Source organism: Heloderma suspectum, chromosome 2 (assembly GCF_057233095.1).
Source record: "Heloderma suspectum isolate Gila_16-S chromosome 2, 16-S_ref, whole genome shotgun sequence".
NCBI lineage: Eukaryota > Metazoa > Chordata > Lepidosauria > Squamata > Helodermatidae > Heloderma > Heloderma suspectum.
In genome coordinates this window covers 176,407,115-176,424,735 of record NC_139459.1, presented here as the reverse complement: position 1 = coordinate 176,424,735, position 17,621 = coordinate 176,407,115, and the positions used below count along the sequence as shown (strand labels likewise).

Genomic DNA, 17,621 nt, shown 5'->3' with positions numbered 1-17,621 from the left:
CTTCTTCCCTCCCCTATCCTATCCTGTCCTTTCTTTCCCTTCTTTATTCCACCCAGAGCATCTCTTGGCAAATTCTTAAATAGAATTTTCTTCAGTGGGCAAGAGAAGTTCTGAACTGTATTTGACTTTATACAAATAGACAAGAGGGTTTGTTTTTCTCCTCCTCACTCACTCAAGTCTTTGAGAAAAGTGGGTTCATATGGTTGCAGAGAAACAACTCTGGGGCTGTTTTGTTTTCAGTTGCCATTATCCAGCAACAAGAAGGGCTGTAGCTCAGTGGCAGAGCCCCTGCTTGGCATGCAGAAGGTCCCAGGTTCAATCCCCAGCATCTCCAGGTAGGGCTAGGAAAGAATCCTGCCTGAAACTCTGGAGAGCCGCTGCTGTCAGTCAGTGTCAACAACTCTGCACTAGATGGACCCAGGGTCTGACTCAGTACAAGGCAGCTTCCTATGTTCCTATCACCAGAAAGCTTTAATAAAAAATAGGAGGTTTGGTTTGTTTTTTAAGTGGAGTGGAGATAAATACTGCTCATTTATGCAGTCCTATGTATGCCTACTCAGAAGTCCCATTATGTTTAATGAGGCTTACTCTCTGGAAAGTGGGCATAGGGTTCCAGCACAAGTTACTTTTGCAGGGAGGTTTGCACCTTGATGTTCTGCATGTTTACTCAGAAATAAGTCCTGAGTTGTGAGCATGGTACTGCAGGCTTAATACAGTGCCTACCCAGTTCCATCTAATGAATTGGCTACCCTTTCAGCTCAGTCCTATTCATGTTTTGCCATTTGTGTTTTTTTCATTTTGCATGAACTCTAGCTTCAGTGGTGAGGAAAAGGCGCTTAGTACATGCTCAGAGTTTCTCCATAACTCAGCCCTAATTTTTAAAACAGACTCATTGGCTGAATCCTGGTGAAGTCTTGGCACAAATGAAATTATAGGGCAGAAGATACAATGAGATGGGGATGAGATACAATGAGAGCTTGTGCATAAGAAGGAGGACAAACTTGAAGAGTTGCTGGAAGTTATGAAGAGTTGCTGGAGGATGGTAGGATGAGGAGGGATGGTTGCATGAAGGGGAATAGAATTGGTAGGGGGAGAATGTAAGTGCTCCGTGGTGAAAGAAAATCATTCTGCATATGCTCAGAGGCACTCTATATTTAAGAACATAAGAACAGTGTGCATCAGACCAAGGTCCATCTAGTCCGGCATTCTGTTCACACAGTGGCCAACCAGATGCCCACAGGAAACCCACAAGCAGAACATGAGTGCAATAGCACCTTCCCACCCATGTTCCCCTGCTGCTAATATTGGTGAAATGTAAATAAATTCTAGTAATTCTAAATTTGCATGCAACCTTGACTCAGATTGGGTGCTGTGCTGAAGTGGTCTGACTACAAATTGGCTCGAGCAGAAGCGGGATGTTTTCCAAAACACTGAATTAAGGTCTGAGTTGAAGTGGGGTGGAGGGTCAGTGCACACACCACATCTGTACACACACCACATGCACACACCACACACAAACACATACATATATGATGCTTATACTCAGATATTATATATAGATATATGCCAATTTGTGTTATGGTCCTGTGCCCCAGATCTTTTAAGAACCTAGCAATGCCCCTGCTTCTATCTCATTCATATATATATATATATATATATATATGCGCGCCTTCTTCAGGGGCTAAACCAAAAGCAGAAAGGGACAATAAAGCACAGATGTATACATTTTGAAATAAAATATTTGTGTTAAAAAATTTTAAAAAATCATTTTCACACTGCAATATGCCTGTGCATACTTACTCAATATTTCTAAAAATTGCCTGCAGAGATCTCTGAAAAACGTATGTCTCCCACTGAAGCGAAGCAGGGTCAGCCTGGATGGGAGACTGCCTGGGAATCAGGCTTCCTGCATGGAGCAGGGGGTTGGACTCAATGGTCTTGTAGGCCCCTTCCAACTCTATGATTCTATGTCTATGAATCCTGCGACTGGTAACCTGTTTAATATGCAGTAGTTTATATACATATATATGGAAACATTTCAGCTGTATCCATGTTATTTCTGATTAGGCTCAAGGTCTCCCACTTCATGACATGCACCATATTCGTAGGGAGTGTCTCAAAATTCCTGACCTTTACAAAAGAGGCAGAAATCTAGTTCTTCATTATAGCCCCCAGTGGCCAGCATTTTCAACCTTAAAATCCATTCAAGTTCTTTTTTCAGTAGGATTTTATCATCATTTGTAGCGGGGTTTGCATAGCCCATCTTTTGCAGAGTGATTTTGCTCTGCAAAATTTCCTACTGCAGGAGTGCCCTGCTTCTTATTTCTTATATTGCACAGATGCTCCCCTGTGCATAGTTTAAGTGCACATAGACTTTGCTACACGGGCACTGGATGACATAAATCAGATAGATAGATAGTTTTATTCCTTGAAGTATTTATTTCATTTCTATACTGCCCAATAGCCAAAGCTCTCTGGGCAGTTCACAAAAATTAGCTCAGGTAGCATTGGGCTACTTCAAGGAACATGATTTTTTTTCCAGCATCCTGAGACTTTGTTTCTTCATTCCACTGAGTTACCTTGTTCTGCCATGCCCTATGGAATTAGTTCTGTTGTCAGGAACCTATTTGGATCCAGTTGATATGGTTCAGAGGGGCTGTGGGGTTCTGAAATTTCATCTAAATATAAGTGGCATTAGGTCACCTTCTTCAAAAGCAAGCAGATGCAGGGTGGGATGAGACAGTATCACAACATCCGCCAATCAGATTGTAAAGGACCGGCGAGAACTGAGATCTCAGACAGAGCAGCCTTTAAGATAATTATCAAGATTTTTTCCACGACACCTGTTTGTCCATGTTCTCCTGAGGATAAAGAAAGGAGGAAAATCAGCAACATTTCTTGGATTTTCCCTTTAACCAGAGGCATATCAAATAATCCAAACATATTTTAAAAAAGGAAACGGTTCTGAAAATGGGAAATTTCACCTCAGCTTTGTGAAGTAACCAAGGTTTGGCATACCAGTAGTTTGTTCTTGATGAAGGAATAGTTCTGCACTCAAAGCAGGATTCACTTAGGGGATTCACTGCAACATGACAATGCATTGGCCACCAACTTATATGGCTTTATAATGGGATAGGATCTATTCATAGAGGATAGGTCTCTCAGTGGCTGTTAGCCATGACAGCTAAATATAATCTCCACTTATATGTGTAGCTATCAAATGTTGGGAATAAATAACAGGGAAACTTCTAACACCTGGCTGTAGCCACTATTGTAAAATGACTAACAGAATGATGGTCTAGATAGGCCTTTGGTCTTGATCTAGCAGTTCAACTCTTGAACTTCTGTCATATACATGCATACATGCAATAAGCATGAAGTGGAGAAAACATATCTCCAGATATTCGACAACAAATACTTTCAGACTACACATTTTGTGCAATTTGCTTCATATTAGTATGTAAGGAAGTAGTGTTATCCACAATTACATTCCACATCCAAGGTGTATCATTCCACTTCAGACCATTCCACATCTAAGGTTTTTTTGTATGCAACGTAAATTTCCTTTAAGTTGAGTTCAGTTAGCCAACCAGGCTTTTGCATCTAAATCAGACTAAAAACACAAAGCAAGAAAGTGTCAGTGTCAAGTGACACTTGTACAGTGTCAACATACAAAAAAACTGGACTAGATATAATAATAGGAACATTTATATAAGAACATGGTAGTGTAAGTCTTATTACTAGAGATCTACCAGATCAGTTTTCCTCATTTCTGTTTTAAACTGACATTTGAGCAGTGTAGAAGTGCAGAAAATTTGGAAATGATGAGAAAGTTCAAAGCTCAAGATTTAATAGCAAGACAGCATGTTTCTTGGCTCTGCACCAAACAGTATGAACATATTCAGAGACTTCTCAGGTGGCAGTTGGTCTCTGCCAGTAGCCATCCATCCTTGAAACACTATTTCCTAGCATTCTTTAGTTGCTAAGGAAGAGGCTGAGGCTGCAGTGCCTTCCTCTCTCCAGTCTTGCTCCTTAGGCTAGTCTGGGTTACTCAGGGGCCTGGACCAGGCAGCCCCCATGGCAGAGATCTCAGATAATCATCAGGCTAGCTAAGCAAGCCCAGCCCCACTGGGGTGGAGCTGGACTCCAACTCCCATGATCCCCCAGCCAGTTGTAGTCCAGCCCCTCTGGATCCCCCCCTCACCTACTGGTAGGACCAGTCCATCCCTAGCCCTCAACCAGGACTGGATTGCAATTCAAAGGAAATGATTAACAGCACACCCCTCGCCATCTAAACTCAGAAGGAAACTGCACTGAGTCCAATGGACCTCACTCCCAGGTAAAGGAGTCAAGTGTGACAGCCTCAGGATGTGATCTGAGGCACATTGAGGCAGACAAAGCTCACTGCATAGCTTGCTGGGGGAGGTTGGAAGGTGCAGGACTTTCTCCTGGCTATATATGCCTCAGATCACACCCTGAATGGATCCAGCAGGAGTCCTACCTCCTCCAAAGGAGAACCTTCCCAGGGCAGGACAGTCCACATTCAACCGGTAAATACAAATGATAGCTGAAATCGGGGGGGGGGGGGGGGAGAATCAGGTGATGTTGATTTGGTTGGCCTAATAAAAGTATTACAGCAGCATGGATGTGGGAATTTTTCTTACAGTCCACATGCCTACCTTATTTATTTATGAATTTATTTTAGAGTGTGTGTGTGTGTGTGTGTGTGTGTGTTGGGGGGGGGTTTAACAGACAATGGTCCAAGCAGAAAAGTAAACAAAACAACTGAGCAGCAAAAGAAGCCAGGGACTTTATGGAGCCATGGCATTGCCTTACATAAGGAAATTAAATTAAGAGCAGGCAAGTGGAAGAGCACCAAACACCCATGGAACATGAAGGGCACATTTGGAGGAATGCATATTTTATCCCTGTAAGCCCCCCCCAAATGAACTGTCTTATAATCTCTGAGGACTCTTCCTGGAATGAGAGCAGTTATGCGCCCCTAACATAATGTTTCTTAAGGTTGTGGTTTGTATTGCTGACATCCATGTTGAAGTACTTTATGAAATAAGGGTGGCAGGTGGGTGAGCAGCTCATAGTGGACTCCCTCCGGGTCCAGGCAGCTCTTCCCATGCCACACATCGCAAGGTGCAGCTGGGTGACCCTCCTGCTGTTGAGTCAGGACCACAGTGTGTGGTGGTGAGCCTGCCTTTGTTGTCTACCTAGCCTAAGGATCAGCAGTTGGAAGTCCCTAGGCCAAAACAAAAACAATTGTTTTAAATGTACTAAGTCCGTTTATTTAAAAATTACACCAGTGGATCCCATGTACAGTTCCAGTTGCAAGGGAAATGGCCAGACATATTTTCATCCGATCATTCTCAGACTACTAGCACCCATAGCAACACAGGCTTTACACTAGTAAGTAATAATTTAACAAACTGTCAACAACTGATTGTATACTAAAAATTATTAATAGCTAAAATAGCTCGCTAACTTCTATTATCATCTGTCAGGTTTTTAAAAATCCTCTTCATTAGAGCCAATCTAACAAATCTGACAGTGTGGTAGTAAGTCACAAATAATCTAACCCAACCAATAAAAATAAGATTTTGTTTCAAGAGGAGTTATCCCTAATACCAGCAGTAAGGGTATCAAGGTACTGAGTCCTCAAATATAGATACAATAGGCAATCCAGAAAAAGGAACCAGATCCTCTGCCTTCCAGCATCCAACTGCATAATGTCCATTTACCCTAAGTTGGCCGCTATAGTGTCCCTTAACCCAGGGGTCCCCAACCCCCGGGCTGCGGACCAGTACCGGTCCATGGTCTGTTAGGGACCAGACCACAGTAGGAGTGTGGGAACCCCCCCTTACCTTGGGTCCACGGGGGGGGAGGCGATCCATCCCTCCTCCCCCCAGAATCCTTGCCAGCCCTGACTCCGGCCCTGTTCTTTGCAGTAATAGCCTATTACTGCAAAGAACAGGGACGCAAATGGCATCCGCTACGCAGACGCCATTTGCATCCCAGCAGCCGGAAGTCCTTCCCCGGCTGGAGCCACCAAGGTAAGGGGGGTTCCCACACCCCTACTGCGGCCTGGTCCCATCCCCCCCCCCCCCAGTCCATGGAAAAATTGTCTTCCACAGACCGGTACCTGGTCCCAAAAAGGTTGGGGACCACTGCCTTAACCTACTTTAGCTGCAGAGTTTTTAATCTGCATTTAATTAAGAGCCATCTAAAACCATGTGGGCAGAGAAAAGACAAATATGATGGCAATTTCCTTGGAAGGACTATAAAATCTTTATACAGCATGTTGGAACAACACTTGGTCACTAGTGCAGTAGTAGTCTGGAATTCAGCATCAATCAGACATCTTAAGACTTCCAAAAAGGCACTATCATAGCTCCTTGCAATCAAAGATCCCACTGAGAAACCCAGTTTAGAAATTATTTCAGGCATTTTGGTGGCCCATCATTCTGCCCCTATGTCTTCAAATGCCAGTAAGACAAGAGGCCTGTTTTAAAATTATCTTAAGCCAAAAAGATATACAGCTACCTCCTGGGCTAAAGTTCCCACTGAAAAACAGGCTATCCCCCTTTGGACAATTGCCTTGGGGGCGGATACAGGAACACCCAGGGCTTTAGACAGAAATTCCAGAGCTGCAATATCTGCATGAACCCACACAGGAGCCCCACACAGAAGCTGGGACAGTCGTTTGGTTTTCTATAGCCCAAACAGCAGCATCACCATCTTGCACCTGGTCAAGCCAAAAAACAAAAAAGAACATTAGCCATTACATTAGCCACCCATGCAGTAGCTTTCAAATGAGTGGATCAGGATCCAGAATGTTTAAATGTCACACCAAGTATCTATATGAGTCAATCTGCTCCAGCAACTGATTATCCAAGTTCCTTTTCTTCCCAAATACTTTTAAAAGCTCCCTAGTGCAGAATGAACTAAAGGCCCACACATCCCCAACTGGGGATATGACAGAAGAACAGTATTGTCAGTATATTATAGATTAGGAGTACTCCTTTCTCTTAATTGGAGAGGGGGAAACTGTACCAGAAAGAGAGGAAACTATGGCTTTCTTCACACAGAGCTTTTATCCTGTGATTGAAATTGCTCCTTCACGGAAGTTTGTGGGCTCTTTACACGATGCCGTGAACCTCTAAGGCATCTCCTGCACTAAATGCCCTTTGTTCTGTTTTTAAATAGAATGCAGAAAATGAACTATCGTGTTCCACTTGAGTTCCCTCCATGAAAAGAGGAAAAGCGGCAAGAAGAGGAGTGAGATCAATGAAAGATAATGGAAGACTCAGATACAGGGAGAAGGGGGGGAAAGGAAAGGGGGGAAAGGAAGCAGGTGAAAAGGGAGTCATTTTGAACCTGCATTCAAGGCAGAAGCAGAAAGCACCATTTTAAATGCAGGATTTTAGGCTGGTGTAGAGACGCCCCATATCATTAAGATGCAGGTGCCCCGTTGCGTTCCCTTGTTCACAATAATGGCTTCCGATACACTCCTCCCTGTAGTAATTCTGACACATATACTAGAATTGTCATACAGCATCTGAATCCTCTGAGCAACCTATGATCCATATTCAAAAGAGCCCATTTGTGCAAAAGGTGAGGCTGAGATATGGAGTCAAAAGCAACCCTAAAATCTATGAAGGCAGCATAAAGAGAACGATGTGATGAGGATGTATATTTCCTGGCTGATTCAGGAGGAAGCAGTGGCCAGCTGTTAATCTGCCTGCTCCTCTGGCAAAAGGTTTTCTGAGCCCACCCAACTTTCTCACTTATTCAGAAGGTGTCTCACATATAATTGCTGACCACATCCAAAAGATTTATAGGGGTATAGTTATTGGGGTTAGATCTTGAACCTAAAAAAGTCAGCTATGGCTGGGATCTACCAATCAGCACAACTGACCAAAAAATCAGGAGGGATCCCTTTCTTTGCAGGATCCTTCTCCTTTTTAACTTTCTTAAAGCATTGACACTGTTGGTCAGAACAGAAGTTTCACATCATTCCTCATCATTGACTCACTGCAACTCCGCTTTTAGCAGAGTCTTTGCCTTTCCTTTTTCAAATGCCGAATGGGAGGCATTACACCCATGTGCACATTTGCCTTGCTCATTTCTTTTTAAAATATATCTTAACAGAATCAAGCTACACTATCTCAGAATCTCTCTCAAGATTCCTACCACCACCATTTCTGTCATGCTGCACTGAACTTATCAGGATGGTGGGGTGGTATGGGTACAAGTCTGCCAATTCTGCATATTGGAAAACAGTTTAAAACCCCAGAGCTGCAATTCTGCAATTGCATACATAAAGGAAATATGAAGACAGACAAATCTGAAATTAAAGTAAGAATGTGCTGTTTGGATCCCATTCACTGGTAAAAGAAATGCTTTAATACATGCTTTGCTTGTTTTAAAGTGACTGCTAGGCTGGGCAACAAAATGGATGCGGATGATAATTCAGCAACTTCAACTGCTTTTTTTCATTTGTAGAGTTTAGAAAGCCAAATGTTACTCACCAGGCTGCCAACCCACTGCCAGTCTCGACAATTTTCTTGGCACACTGGATGTCATCACTGATGTCATCATCAAGGAACTCTATTGAGATAAGGAATGACACAGAGAGTTGGAGGAAGTCATGGAGATTAATAAATCACCTTGCTTCCAAGTGCCAACATCTGCTGGGACAACAGCAAATGGTTCCTTGAAGAAGAAGAAGAAGAAGAAGAAGAAGAAACCTTATTATGGTGGTATTTCCTATTGCAGTGACTGTTACTAGTAAGGAGTGATGAATGCCCTTCTGTGAAAAGGGTAATTTGCTGAGTAATTGTTATGGGTGTCTCCTGTCACTATGCGAGTGAACACAGAAGGAAGATGCAAGACGTAAGCAAGTACACTGAACTAAGGCCACATGCAATGAATATTATTTAGTATTATTTTATCATTTAATAGACTATACACCACTTACCATATTTAAAACATCTGAATAGTGATCCAGTGTCAGCCCACTTTTCCCCCTATCACCCTCTTCACTGCCTCCCTCTTCCAGGGGAATCCTATCTCAGCCGTTCCCACAGTGATTAGCACAAGCCTTGAGCGTGGGCTAGCTGGCACTGCTATTCATTTGCACAGCTTGCCGCTGCCCTGGCATAGCCAGGCTCCTTGAGCCCAACGTTTGCAGGGGTGTTCTGGAACAAGGGCCAATGCCAGACTCCCATGGCCCTTCAGCATATTGCTGCCAATGGACCCCACCACCGCCTTCCCACAATGAAGGCTCCCTGTGCGCTTACTGGCCATGCCCCTGCCAAAGGGAGCGTCTGATTGGTCCGGATCACTACTACTCAAAATGTAAATTAAAAACATCTTTTAGACTGGGGCACTGTGAGGCCTGCAGTTTTGGAAGGCCAAGTGCCGCGGCATGTGCCAGCGGGACCAGCTGGCTGGGTGGGACAGGAAGGAGAAGGAGGATGGCAGCAGCTGTGGCAGAAGCCATCCTGAGCCTGTGGGCCCTTGGCAGCTGTCCCGCCAGGCCAACCCCAGACCCTGGGCGGAACATCCCCCTGCAGTCTGCTGGACTAGTACGAAGCGTACAAAGTGGACAGCTATCCTTTCAGCAAAAGAGCAAGCTAATCCCTGCAACAGGAAGTATGTTACCCCTAAAATCAGCATCTGTGCTGTCTACAATGGAAGGGATTTGAATGTTCTGAAAAACCACCTATGGCCAAACGTACAGATTTTGGAAATGGCAGCCAGTTGTTCCCCTTTGGAATCAGAGCTATGATGCTATCGTGAGCATCGTCTCAGCCACATTCGCTCAAAAGCTCCTCCAGTCGAAGTTGAACAGACTCCCAAAGGCTTCCCGAAGCTCCCCCCACCCTCACATCCCATGAAGCTGCCAGGCCTCCACTGCAGGAGTCCATCGCGGGGGCAGCGGTGCATCTAGCTGGTCTTAGACCCTGGACCTAATGATCTTACGGGAGGTTGGGGGGCTTTCATTGTGTCTTCCTTCGGTTGTGAAACACAGAACCAACATTTCTCTTCTTCCCCCATCATCACTATTCATGCCTAACAACTAGGATTCCTGATACATTAAAATAACAGCAACACAGTTTACCAACCCTGATTTTTAAAAAAAATTACTCTGAGCATGTGCAGTTTTAAACTCACCCCCACCCTCAAAGGCAATGAGCCCATCGCAGGGGCAATGGTACAGGTATCATAGAATAGTAGGGTTGGAAGGGGCCTACAAGGCCATCGAGTCCAACCCCCTGCTCAATGCAGGAAGAAGGGGTGGGTGGGAGATCAGGACAGCCAACATGCACAGACCTATGCACTTGCATGGTTCATTGAATTCAGTGGAATTTACTCATGAGTAAACATGCCTAATAGCTGCCTGGATTGAGATGCTGTGGCAAAAACATCATAAACGAGTCTTCCAGTTTTGAAGGATGGGATCACCACTGGCCAAAAACCATTTGGCTGCCTGAGGTGAAAGACAAAATCACCCACACCCACAGCCATGCCATATAGCTGTGGGGCAGGGCCTTAAATATTGCCATCTTAACAACTAACATTCTTGATATGTTAAAACATCAACAACACTGTTTGCTAGCCCTGATAAAAGAAGAAACGGTCTGAGCATGTGAAGCTTCTTGTTCAAAACTCATTAAAAACATAGCACCATTATGGCTACATTAATAAAATGCAGATGGCTTCCTCTGCCCTGATCACCTGCAGCTTCCGGGGGGGGGGGTCATTTTGTGAGCTGTGGGGTCCTGAGGATGCCACCACATGATGTCTCCAGCAACTTTTTTTCATTTTTGGAAAACCCACTCCACATCCTACCACCACTGCAGGTGCGGGCAGTGGGAATGTAGGACACACCCTCTTCTTGTAATAAGAAATATCCCTCATTATGCATTACATAAGGCCAAGCAGAAAGACGTCACTCACTTTGACAGGCAATGTTGCAAGCATTACGTGAGGTCCGCTTCCCATCCGTGCACCAGACTGCATTACTAATCCTGAATATCCCATACGCTTTGCGTAGTTCCCTGCTCATTGGAGGTCTAGTGTTGAAATTACTTGAAAAAAAGACGAGACAAATCCCTGGCAGGGAAAACAGGAGACACAGAACGATGATTAGAGAAGAGTGAAAAAACATCAAAAATATTTTTTAAAAGGAAATTGACATAAAAGCTGGTTGACATGGCTAGGAGATGGAGCTATGAATCGGGAAATCCTCAGTTTGAATCTTGCCTCTGCCATGAATTCACTAGATGCCTTTGGGAAGCCACTAGGTGTATGCTATGGATTCAGCTGAATTGAGAATCCAGAATCAAATCAGGATGAGTTGGCCAGATTCGGGACATGAGACCTCTCTGAAGGAGACTGAATCCGAGTCTGAACACCCCCGAAGATTTGGATTTGGAGGGACACGGAGACACAGACTGTTTGTTCCAAAAATTGATATGTTTTCCCCCCAAGCTCTCCACATAAGGAACACCGGGATAGGGAGAAGCAGAAGGAAGAAGAGGTGGGCTAGCTGTGTGACTTGCATTAATTACAAAATAGGCAGTATCAACCTTTAAGACACAATATCAATAATACATAAGCAAAAGACAAATGCAACCAACCTTTCCAATGCACTGAGGCATTAACAAACACACAACCAATAACTACTTTTCCCGAAAGTGCCAAATGCAGGAAATAGCAACCAAGTTTCTTACAACCTGCAGCTGTTGATCTCTCATACTCTCAGTATGGTGCAGTTCTTAGGGATCCAGCAGAGACGAGGGGGGTGAGGTTTAGCCTCTTCCCCTGTGCTGTAGATGTTCTTGCACAAGTTACTGTTTTTGTTAGCCTCCTTAGTTTGCCATCTGGGAAATTTTGTGACTGCCCATGCCCATCAAGGCAGCCATTTTGTGAGAGTGTATATGACACACTCTCAAAATTTGAAATGTGCCCACCAGCCCCAAAAGGTGGGGAGCCCTCATCTAAGTCAAAAGAAAAAGAATTAAAATAAGCATACTCCCATTGTAGAAGGAAAGAAGCTGACCAACAAAAACAACTTAGCAAATAGACAAGCAAGTTTCGCATAAATCAGTGCAAAGAACCAACAGGAAGTTGAGCATGCAACAGACAGAACTCACAGTCGTTCAGGGTGTAGTTCTTGTATCCTTCTAGGCCAGACTGTCTCAAAGTCTTTGCTAGTTCACATCTTGGAACCACCCTGGCTTCACTTGTGGTGATGGCTAGGCTGATGAGGGCAACAGCAAGAGCTTTCATGGCTACTGCTCTCTGGATGCCAATCCTTCCAAAAAACCAGAAGTGTTCTACTCCATCTAAAGCAACAGAGGCCCCATGTAGGCATATATGACAGATTATCAGTTAACAAATCTCTGTAGTCTGCAATTGTCTTCAAAACAATGCACATTTATGTCATTTCCCCAGGCCATAAAATACCTTGTCAGTACAACTATAATTCAGATCTCTTGAAGCACACATTGTCCTGTAGTAATGGCTTCCCTGTATTTTCCGATGGAAACACCTCCAGATGATTAAATGCCTCAGTTAAACATACTCTAATCTCCAGATTGGGATCAAAGATGAAATTGCCTTTTTTATGAGGACAAATCATTCTTCAGTCCCCTCATGGCAGACATATTGCCCAGTACTAAACAAACATAGATATGAGCAAAGATTGTAACATCTATTTTTGACTTTTAGAAGATGAAGAGGGAAGCCAAGATTACTGGTGTGAATCGAAATGACTACCTGGTTCCCACAGCGCAAAAGCTTAAGAAGTGGCCAAATCTACAGGTATGGATAAAAAAAAAAGGTAAAGGTGTCCCCAACCAGTCGTGTCCGACTCTAGGGTGTGGTGCTCATCTCCATTTCTAAGCTGAAGAGCCAGCGCTGTCCGAAGACACTTCCGTAGTCATGTATGTATCCAGGTATGGATACACACCTTCACTTCACCAAGGCTGAATTTACACTACAAAGTCTCAGATTTAGGGCCCAACCAGATACATGTTTATATAGGCACTCATTTCTTCAGCTATAGAACTGAAGTGAGAATTAACCTTTTACAATAAAAGGATGGTGCAGGTGAGTTGAATAATCCACTCACCTGATCCATCCCCTTTCCTGCTGCTTTGGCACTATTATTCCACCAGGTTTTCTTCCTTGAACAATCCTGATTTGGATGAATCCAGGAAAACAGAAATACTGGAGTAATGCATCACCCATTCATGGGAATTCGGGGGCAGTTAAAGCAGCCCTCTCTATGGAGGACTGTTGCCTTGTCTGATGACAAGAGATATGCTGTCTCTGATGCAAGTGATCTAGGTAGCCAATCAGGAGGGGGTTTTACTCAGATGTAAATCCCACTGTGTTCATTGGTTAGTGTGTATAAGTAAGGGCACAATCCATGCTGGTGGGATGTGCTGGGAGGTGTAGGACATTTTCTGTCTAAACGTACATAGGATTTGCACCCTAAGTATCTTGAAGTATGGCTATATTATGTATTGTCAATAACAATTTATTGTATTACATTGGAGTGCTGTTCATAATAATCTGTGCATGCAAACATGACCGTCCTTTGGTAAGAGCCAAAGGAGCGGTGGGGGAAAAACATTCCACCCTTTTCAATGATAATGCAGGGCATTCTAATCTTTATAAAATTGAACCAGTTTGACTAATAATTCTGAAATTGTCAGGTGCCGCAAAGAACTGTTGATTGTACATTCACTGAGAATTTCAGGCCAGCTGCTAAAATACTGAACGAGAAAGAGCAGTTTAAAGAGAAAGACCTTCCTTCTGTCCAAGTTGTATTTGATTATTTATATTGGTGACTTTCTCTGTTCTATATTCATTTAAACAAACCAAAGTTACTTTATTTAAAACACTGATGATTACCCATGTACTGGGATATTTAAACGTAAGTAAATGCTTTGAAGAAATTCAGCTATAGATCTTTGTGTGTGTGTGTATTCTTTGTATTGCAAGTGATTTCTGAGTTGAGCTGAGTTTCACCCTGTCCTTTTTAAAGGAGCAATCATTCCTATGGTCCCTAGAAAGCATCTGGAGAGCCGTAGGATATTTCGGATTCCAGATCCGAGGTCGGAGGCAGTGCTCTGACCTCAAATATGGGATTCTGTGCTCCGCCCCACCCCCTGCCACCGCCTTGCAGTCAGTGTGGAAAGAACTGCACTGGCTGCCTCTCCGAGGTTGCAAAAAGATCTCAGAGAAGGGGTAAAGGGGGTGTTCCAGTGGACAGGGAAGGGATGGGAGATGCCCCATGTTCTCCTGGTCCTGTATTGCCTACTGCAGTGGAGGTGGAATTTCAGGATGCAAATGGAAAGGGAAAACCTTAAATTCCCTTGTCTCATTCTCAGATTGCTATGGCCCCAATCCAAATCAGGGTCGTGTGTGCTTACACTGAGGCAAATAGGCCAACCACTCATAACTTTGCTGAGCATGATTTAAATAACATTTTGTTGGTCCTATGTTCCTCTAAATTCCCAGGACTCTACTTCAGAGGAACCCCACTTCGATTTGGAGAGCTCTCACATCTGTCCAAATCAGCCTGATTCAGTTCGTGATTCAGGAGTTGGCCAAATCTGAAGGAGACCCCTAATTTAAATGTCATAATATTGACTTCCCTCTTTACAGATCTTTTGTCTTTTGCAGATTATTGCAGTAAAAATGCCTCTCTTTATTTCAGTTCCCACTTTTATCAGGAACTATAGCCCCTTTCAGAGATGTGCAACTGAGCATCTTAAAACTCATGTTTCTGTGCATCTGGAGATTCTTAAAAAACTGAAGATTTTCTCTCATGCATGAGAGAAAGTTGCCAATGTAAATCAACTTTCTGACTGAAGCCATAGTCCACAGTGAGTATAAGACCTCTGAAATCATTAAAATTTTGATACATACAGTGACTGTTCCAACAGAAGGAATTCCGGGAAATGCTTTCAATAGGATGTCATCTTTTCAGCCCTTAATTATGTTATTCATTTGGATCCTTTCCATGATATTAATATATATTTAGAAAATTCTTCTGATTTCAAGGGACATCTTTGACCTCGATAATTACTAGGATACCATCAAGTGCTTGTATCCTAGGTTCTATAAGGTTGGAATGGCTCTCCTAAGGCTTAGCTACTGGCAATAAGAGATTTAATCTAAAATACACTGCTTTTAATTATTATTGTCCCCCCTTTGGCTTTGGCCCCACCTCCTTTGCTTTCAGCCTAAAAGCCACTGGAATGCGGCCCCCAAGAACTTCTCCAAAATTAAATTTGGCACTCAAGTTGAAAGAAGTTCCCCAAAAATGGTGAAAACCCATTGATATCAAATCTGGATCTAATCCTATAACTGGAATACCAGAGGGATCTCTCTCATTTCCTACCTCTTTCAGTGAAAAATAATGTCATTTTTGGTTAATTGAAGATTTTGGCATATCAAGTCATTCCCCCCCCCAAAAAAAGTAGGTGCAATCCCTCTCTTTTATATCCTATTCGTCTGAGGACCATATGGCTCTAAAAGACCCATAAAAACACAATCTGAAGAAGGCCAGTTTGGAATCAAGCAAAAATAACCCGCACTAAGTCCCTTGCTGAAAGCTGTTCAACTCTCCTTCTGGCAACAGAAGCTCATCTTATGGGCTTCTAGATGGGAGGAGCAAGCAAGCAGGCCACCAGCTCTGATGGAAACCATCTCTGCAGCTCATGTGTTTTGAAACAAGAGCCTGGGAGATATCCTGCCAATCCTGTGCATTTTATCTGTCAGGCAAACATAGGAAGCTGCCATTGGTCCATCTAGATCCATATTGTCTATGCCAGCCTTCCTCAACCTGGTGCCCTCCAGAAGTTTTGAATTTCAGTTCTCATCAGTTACAGCCAGCATAGCCAATTGTCGGGAATCCTGGGAGTTGTAGTGCAAAACAACTGGAGGGCTCCAGGTAGAGAGAGGCTAGTCTACCCTGACAGGCAGTGGCTCTCCAGGGTTCCAGTCAGGGGCCTTGCCCAACCCTACCTGGAGATGCTGGGGATTGAACCTGGGACCTTGTGCATGCAAAGCCTGTGTTCTCTCACTGAGCTGAAGTGCCAGCCACTCTCCCACTGCAAATACAAAATGATCTCTGAATCTGTCCCTATGTGGGTCTTCCGTCCTCTACTGAGAATTATAGGGTTTAGCTATGATAGCTTTGGTGTGGGTATTTCGTCTCTGAAGCAGTTCTTCAAATGGCATCAAGTTTCAGCTTATTACACCTTGTTTAAAAAAAAAAAAATCTTTGTGCTGGAGGTTACAAACTTGGGAATATTAGGCCAGTGGAATCATCAGGCCTCAATAATCATGTGCTCGGGAGGTTTTCATCTCATCTTGTTCAAGGACATCGTAGAAGCATACATCATTTTTCTTCATGAATATTAAAGGACCCTTTTCTAAGTTCAAACTGACCTTTGAGTAAAATGTGAATCACTCATGGGCTCAATGCTCAAGAGGCAATAGCATTCACGATAACATGGACCTGACCTTTGGCTCCCCCTGTGACTTGTTCACCACCACCGGGGAAGAGGCGGGCCTGCTGCTGCTGGGCCTGCTGCTGCCGCCGCCGCCGCTGCCACCACCACCAGGCCTTCCTGGAGACTTCTGCCTGGCAGACCACCAGTCCCTGCAGGACCAGGCCCCCAGGTACCGAGCCAGCTGTGCTACTCCACTTGCCCTCCCTGGAGGGGCTACATAAGCTGGCTGGCTGAGGTGGCCTGGGAAAGCCAGGGCCTGCAGGAGAGGCCACCACCACCGGGGAAGAGGTGTGCTTGCTGCACCTGGCCTTCCCTGTGGACTCCGGCCTGGCATTATTTTTAAAGGGATTTTTAATTGTTTTGTGTGTGTGTGTGTGTGTTTTCTTTTTCTTGGGGGATTTTGTTGTGGTTTTAGGGGTGGGTAGCCTGCCTGATAGGCGGGAGCGAGGGGGCATGTGTCCACCTGATGGAGGCATTGGGGGGAGTGTTGGGGGCCAGAAGATACCGAGGCTGGGCGGCAGGCGCTGGCGGAGCGCTAGGGGCAGGCCATGCCAGGTAAGGGGAACAAGGGAGAGATGTGTAGTATCTGTCCCCTGCTCCGGGCCTGTCCAGAGCCAAAGGATGGCTGGGGGAGGCGTGACCCCATCTTCTGGCCTTCGTTTGCTGCTCTGCAATGCCAGGTCTGTTACCCAGAAAACCTCCCTCATCCATGACATGATCCTGGATGAGGGTGCAGACCTGGCATGTATTACAGAGACCTGGCTGGCCGAGGCTGCTGCTCCAACCCTTGCAGCCATGTGTCCAGCTGGATTTTCGTATGCACAGCAGCTGAGGGCTGGGGATCAGGGAGGGGGAGTGGCTGTTATCTACCGAGAGTCCTTGGTCTTCACCAGACCCCCTCTCCGGGAGACCAAGGTTGTTGAGTGCATGTACTGGAGGTTGGGCCCGAAGGGCAGTCTGGGGATTCTGCTCGTGTACCGTCCACCCCGCTGCACGACTGACTCCCTGGCCGAGGTGCTTGAGGTGGTCTCTGATGTGCGTGTGCAGTCCCCTAACTTACTGGTGTTG

General features: G+C 44.6%; 1 protein-coding gene across 1 annotated transcript; it reads right to left on the bottom strand.

The window, feature by feature from the left end:
* Positions 1-2,426: 2,426 nt before the first annotated feature.
* Positions 2,427-16,753, bottom strand: LOC146353402 (lysozyme C-like). The gene is made up of 5 exons (XM_084832238.1): positions 16,564-16,753; positions 12,174-12,365; positions 10,975-11,130; positions 8,541-8,619; positions 2,427-2,861 (listed from the first exon to the last, which is right to left on the bottom strand). The coding sequence occupies exons 2-5, from the start codon at positions 12,307-12,309 to the stop codon at positions 2,795-2,797; spliced, it is 438 nt and encodes a 145-aa protein (XP_084688364.1). The 5' UTR covers positions 12,310-12,365; positions 16,564-16,753; the 3' UTR covers positions 2,427-2,794.
* Between the last annotated feature and the right edge of the window lie 868 nt (positions 16,754-17,621).

What these genes read in the sequence shown, in the direction of transcription:
- LOC146353402 (XM_084832238.1), bottom strand. Translation starts at nt 12,309, where the DNA reads ATGAAAGCTCTTGCTGTTGCCCTCATCAGCCTAGCCATCACCACAAGT. An exon ending in TTGCAACATTGCCTGTCAAA is followed by an intron (nt 8,620 to 10,974) that starts GTGAGTGACGTC and finishes TTATCTCAATAG; the next exon opens with AGTTCCTTGATGATGACATC. An exon ending in GGCAGTGGGTTGGCAGCCTG is followed by an intron (nt 2,862 to 8,540) that starts GTGAGTAACATT and finishes CTTTATCCTCAG; the next exon opens with GAGAACATGGACAAACAGGT.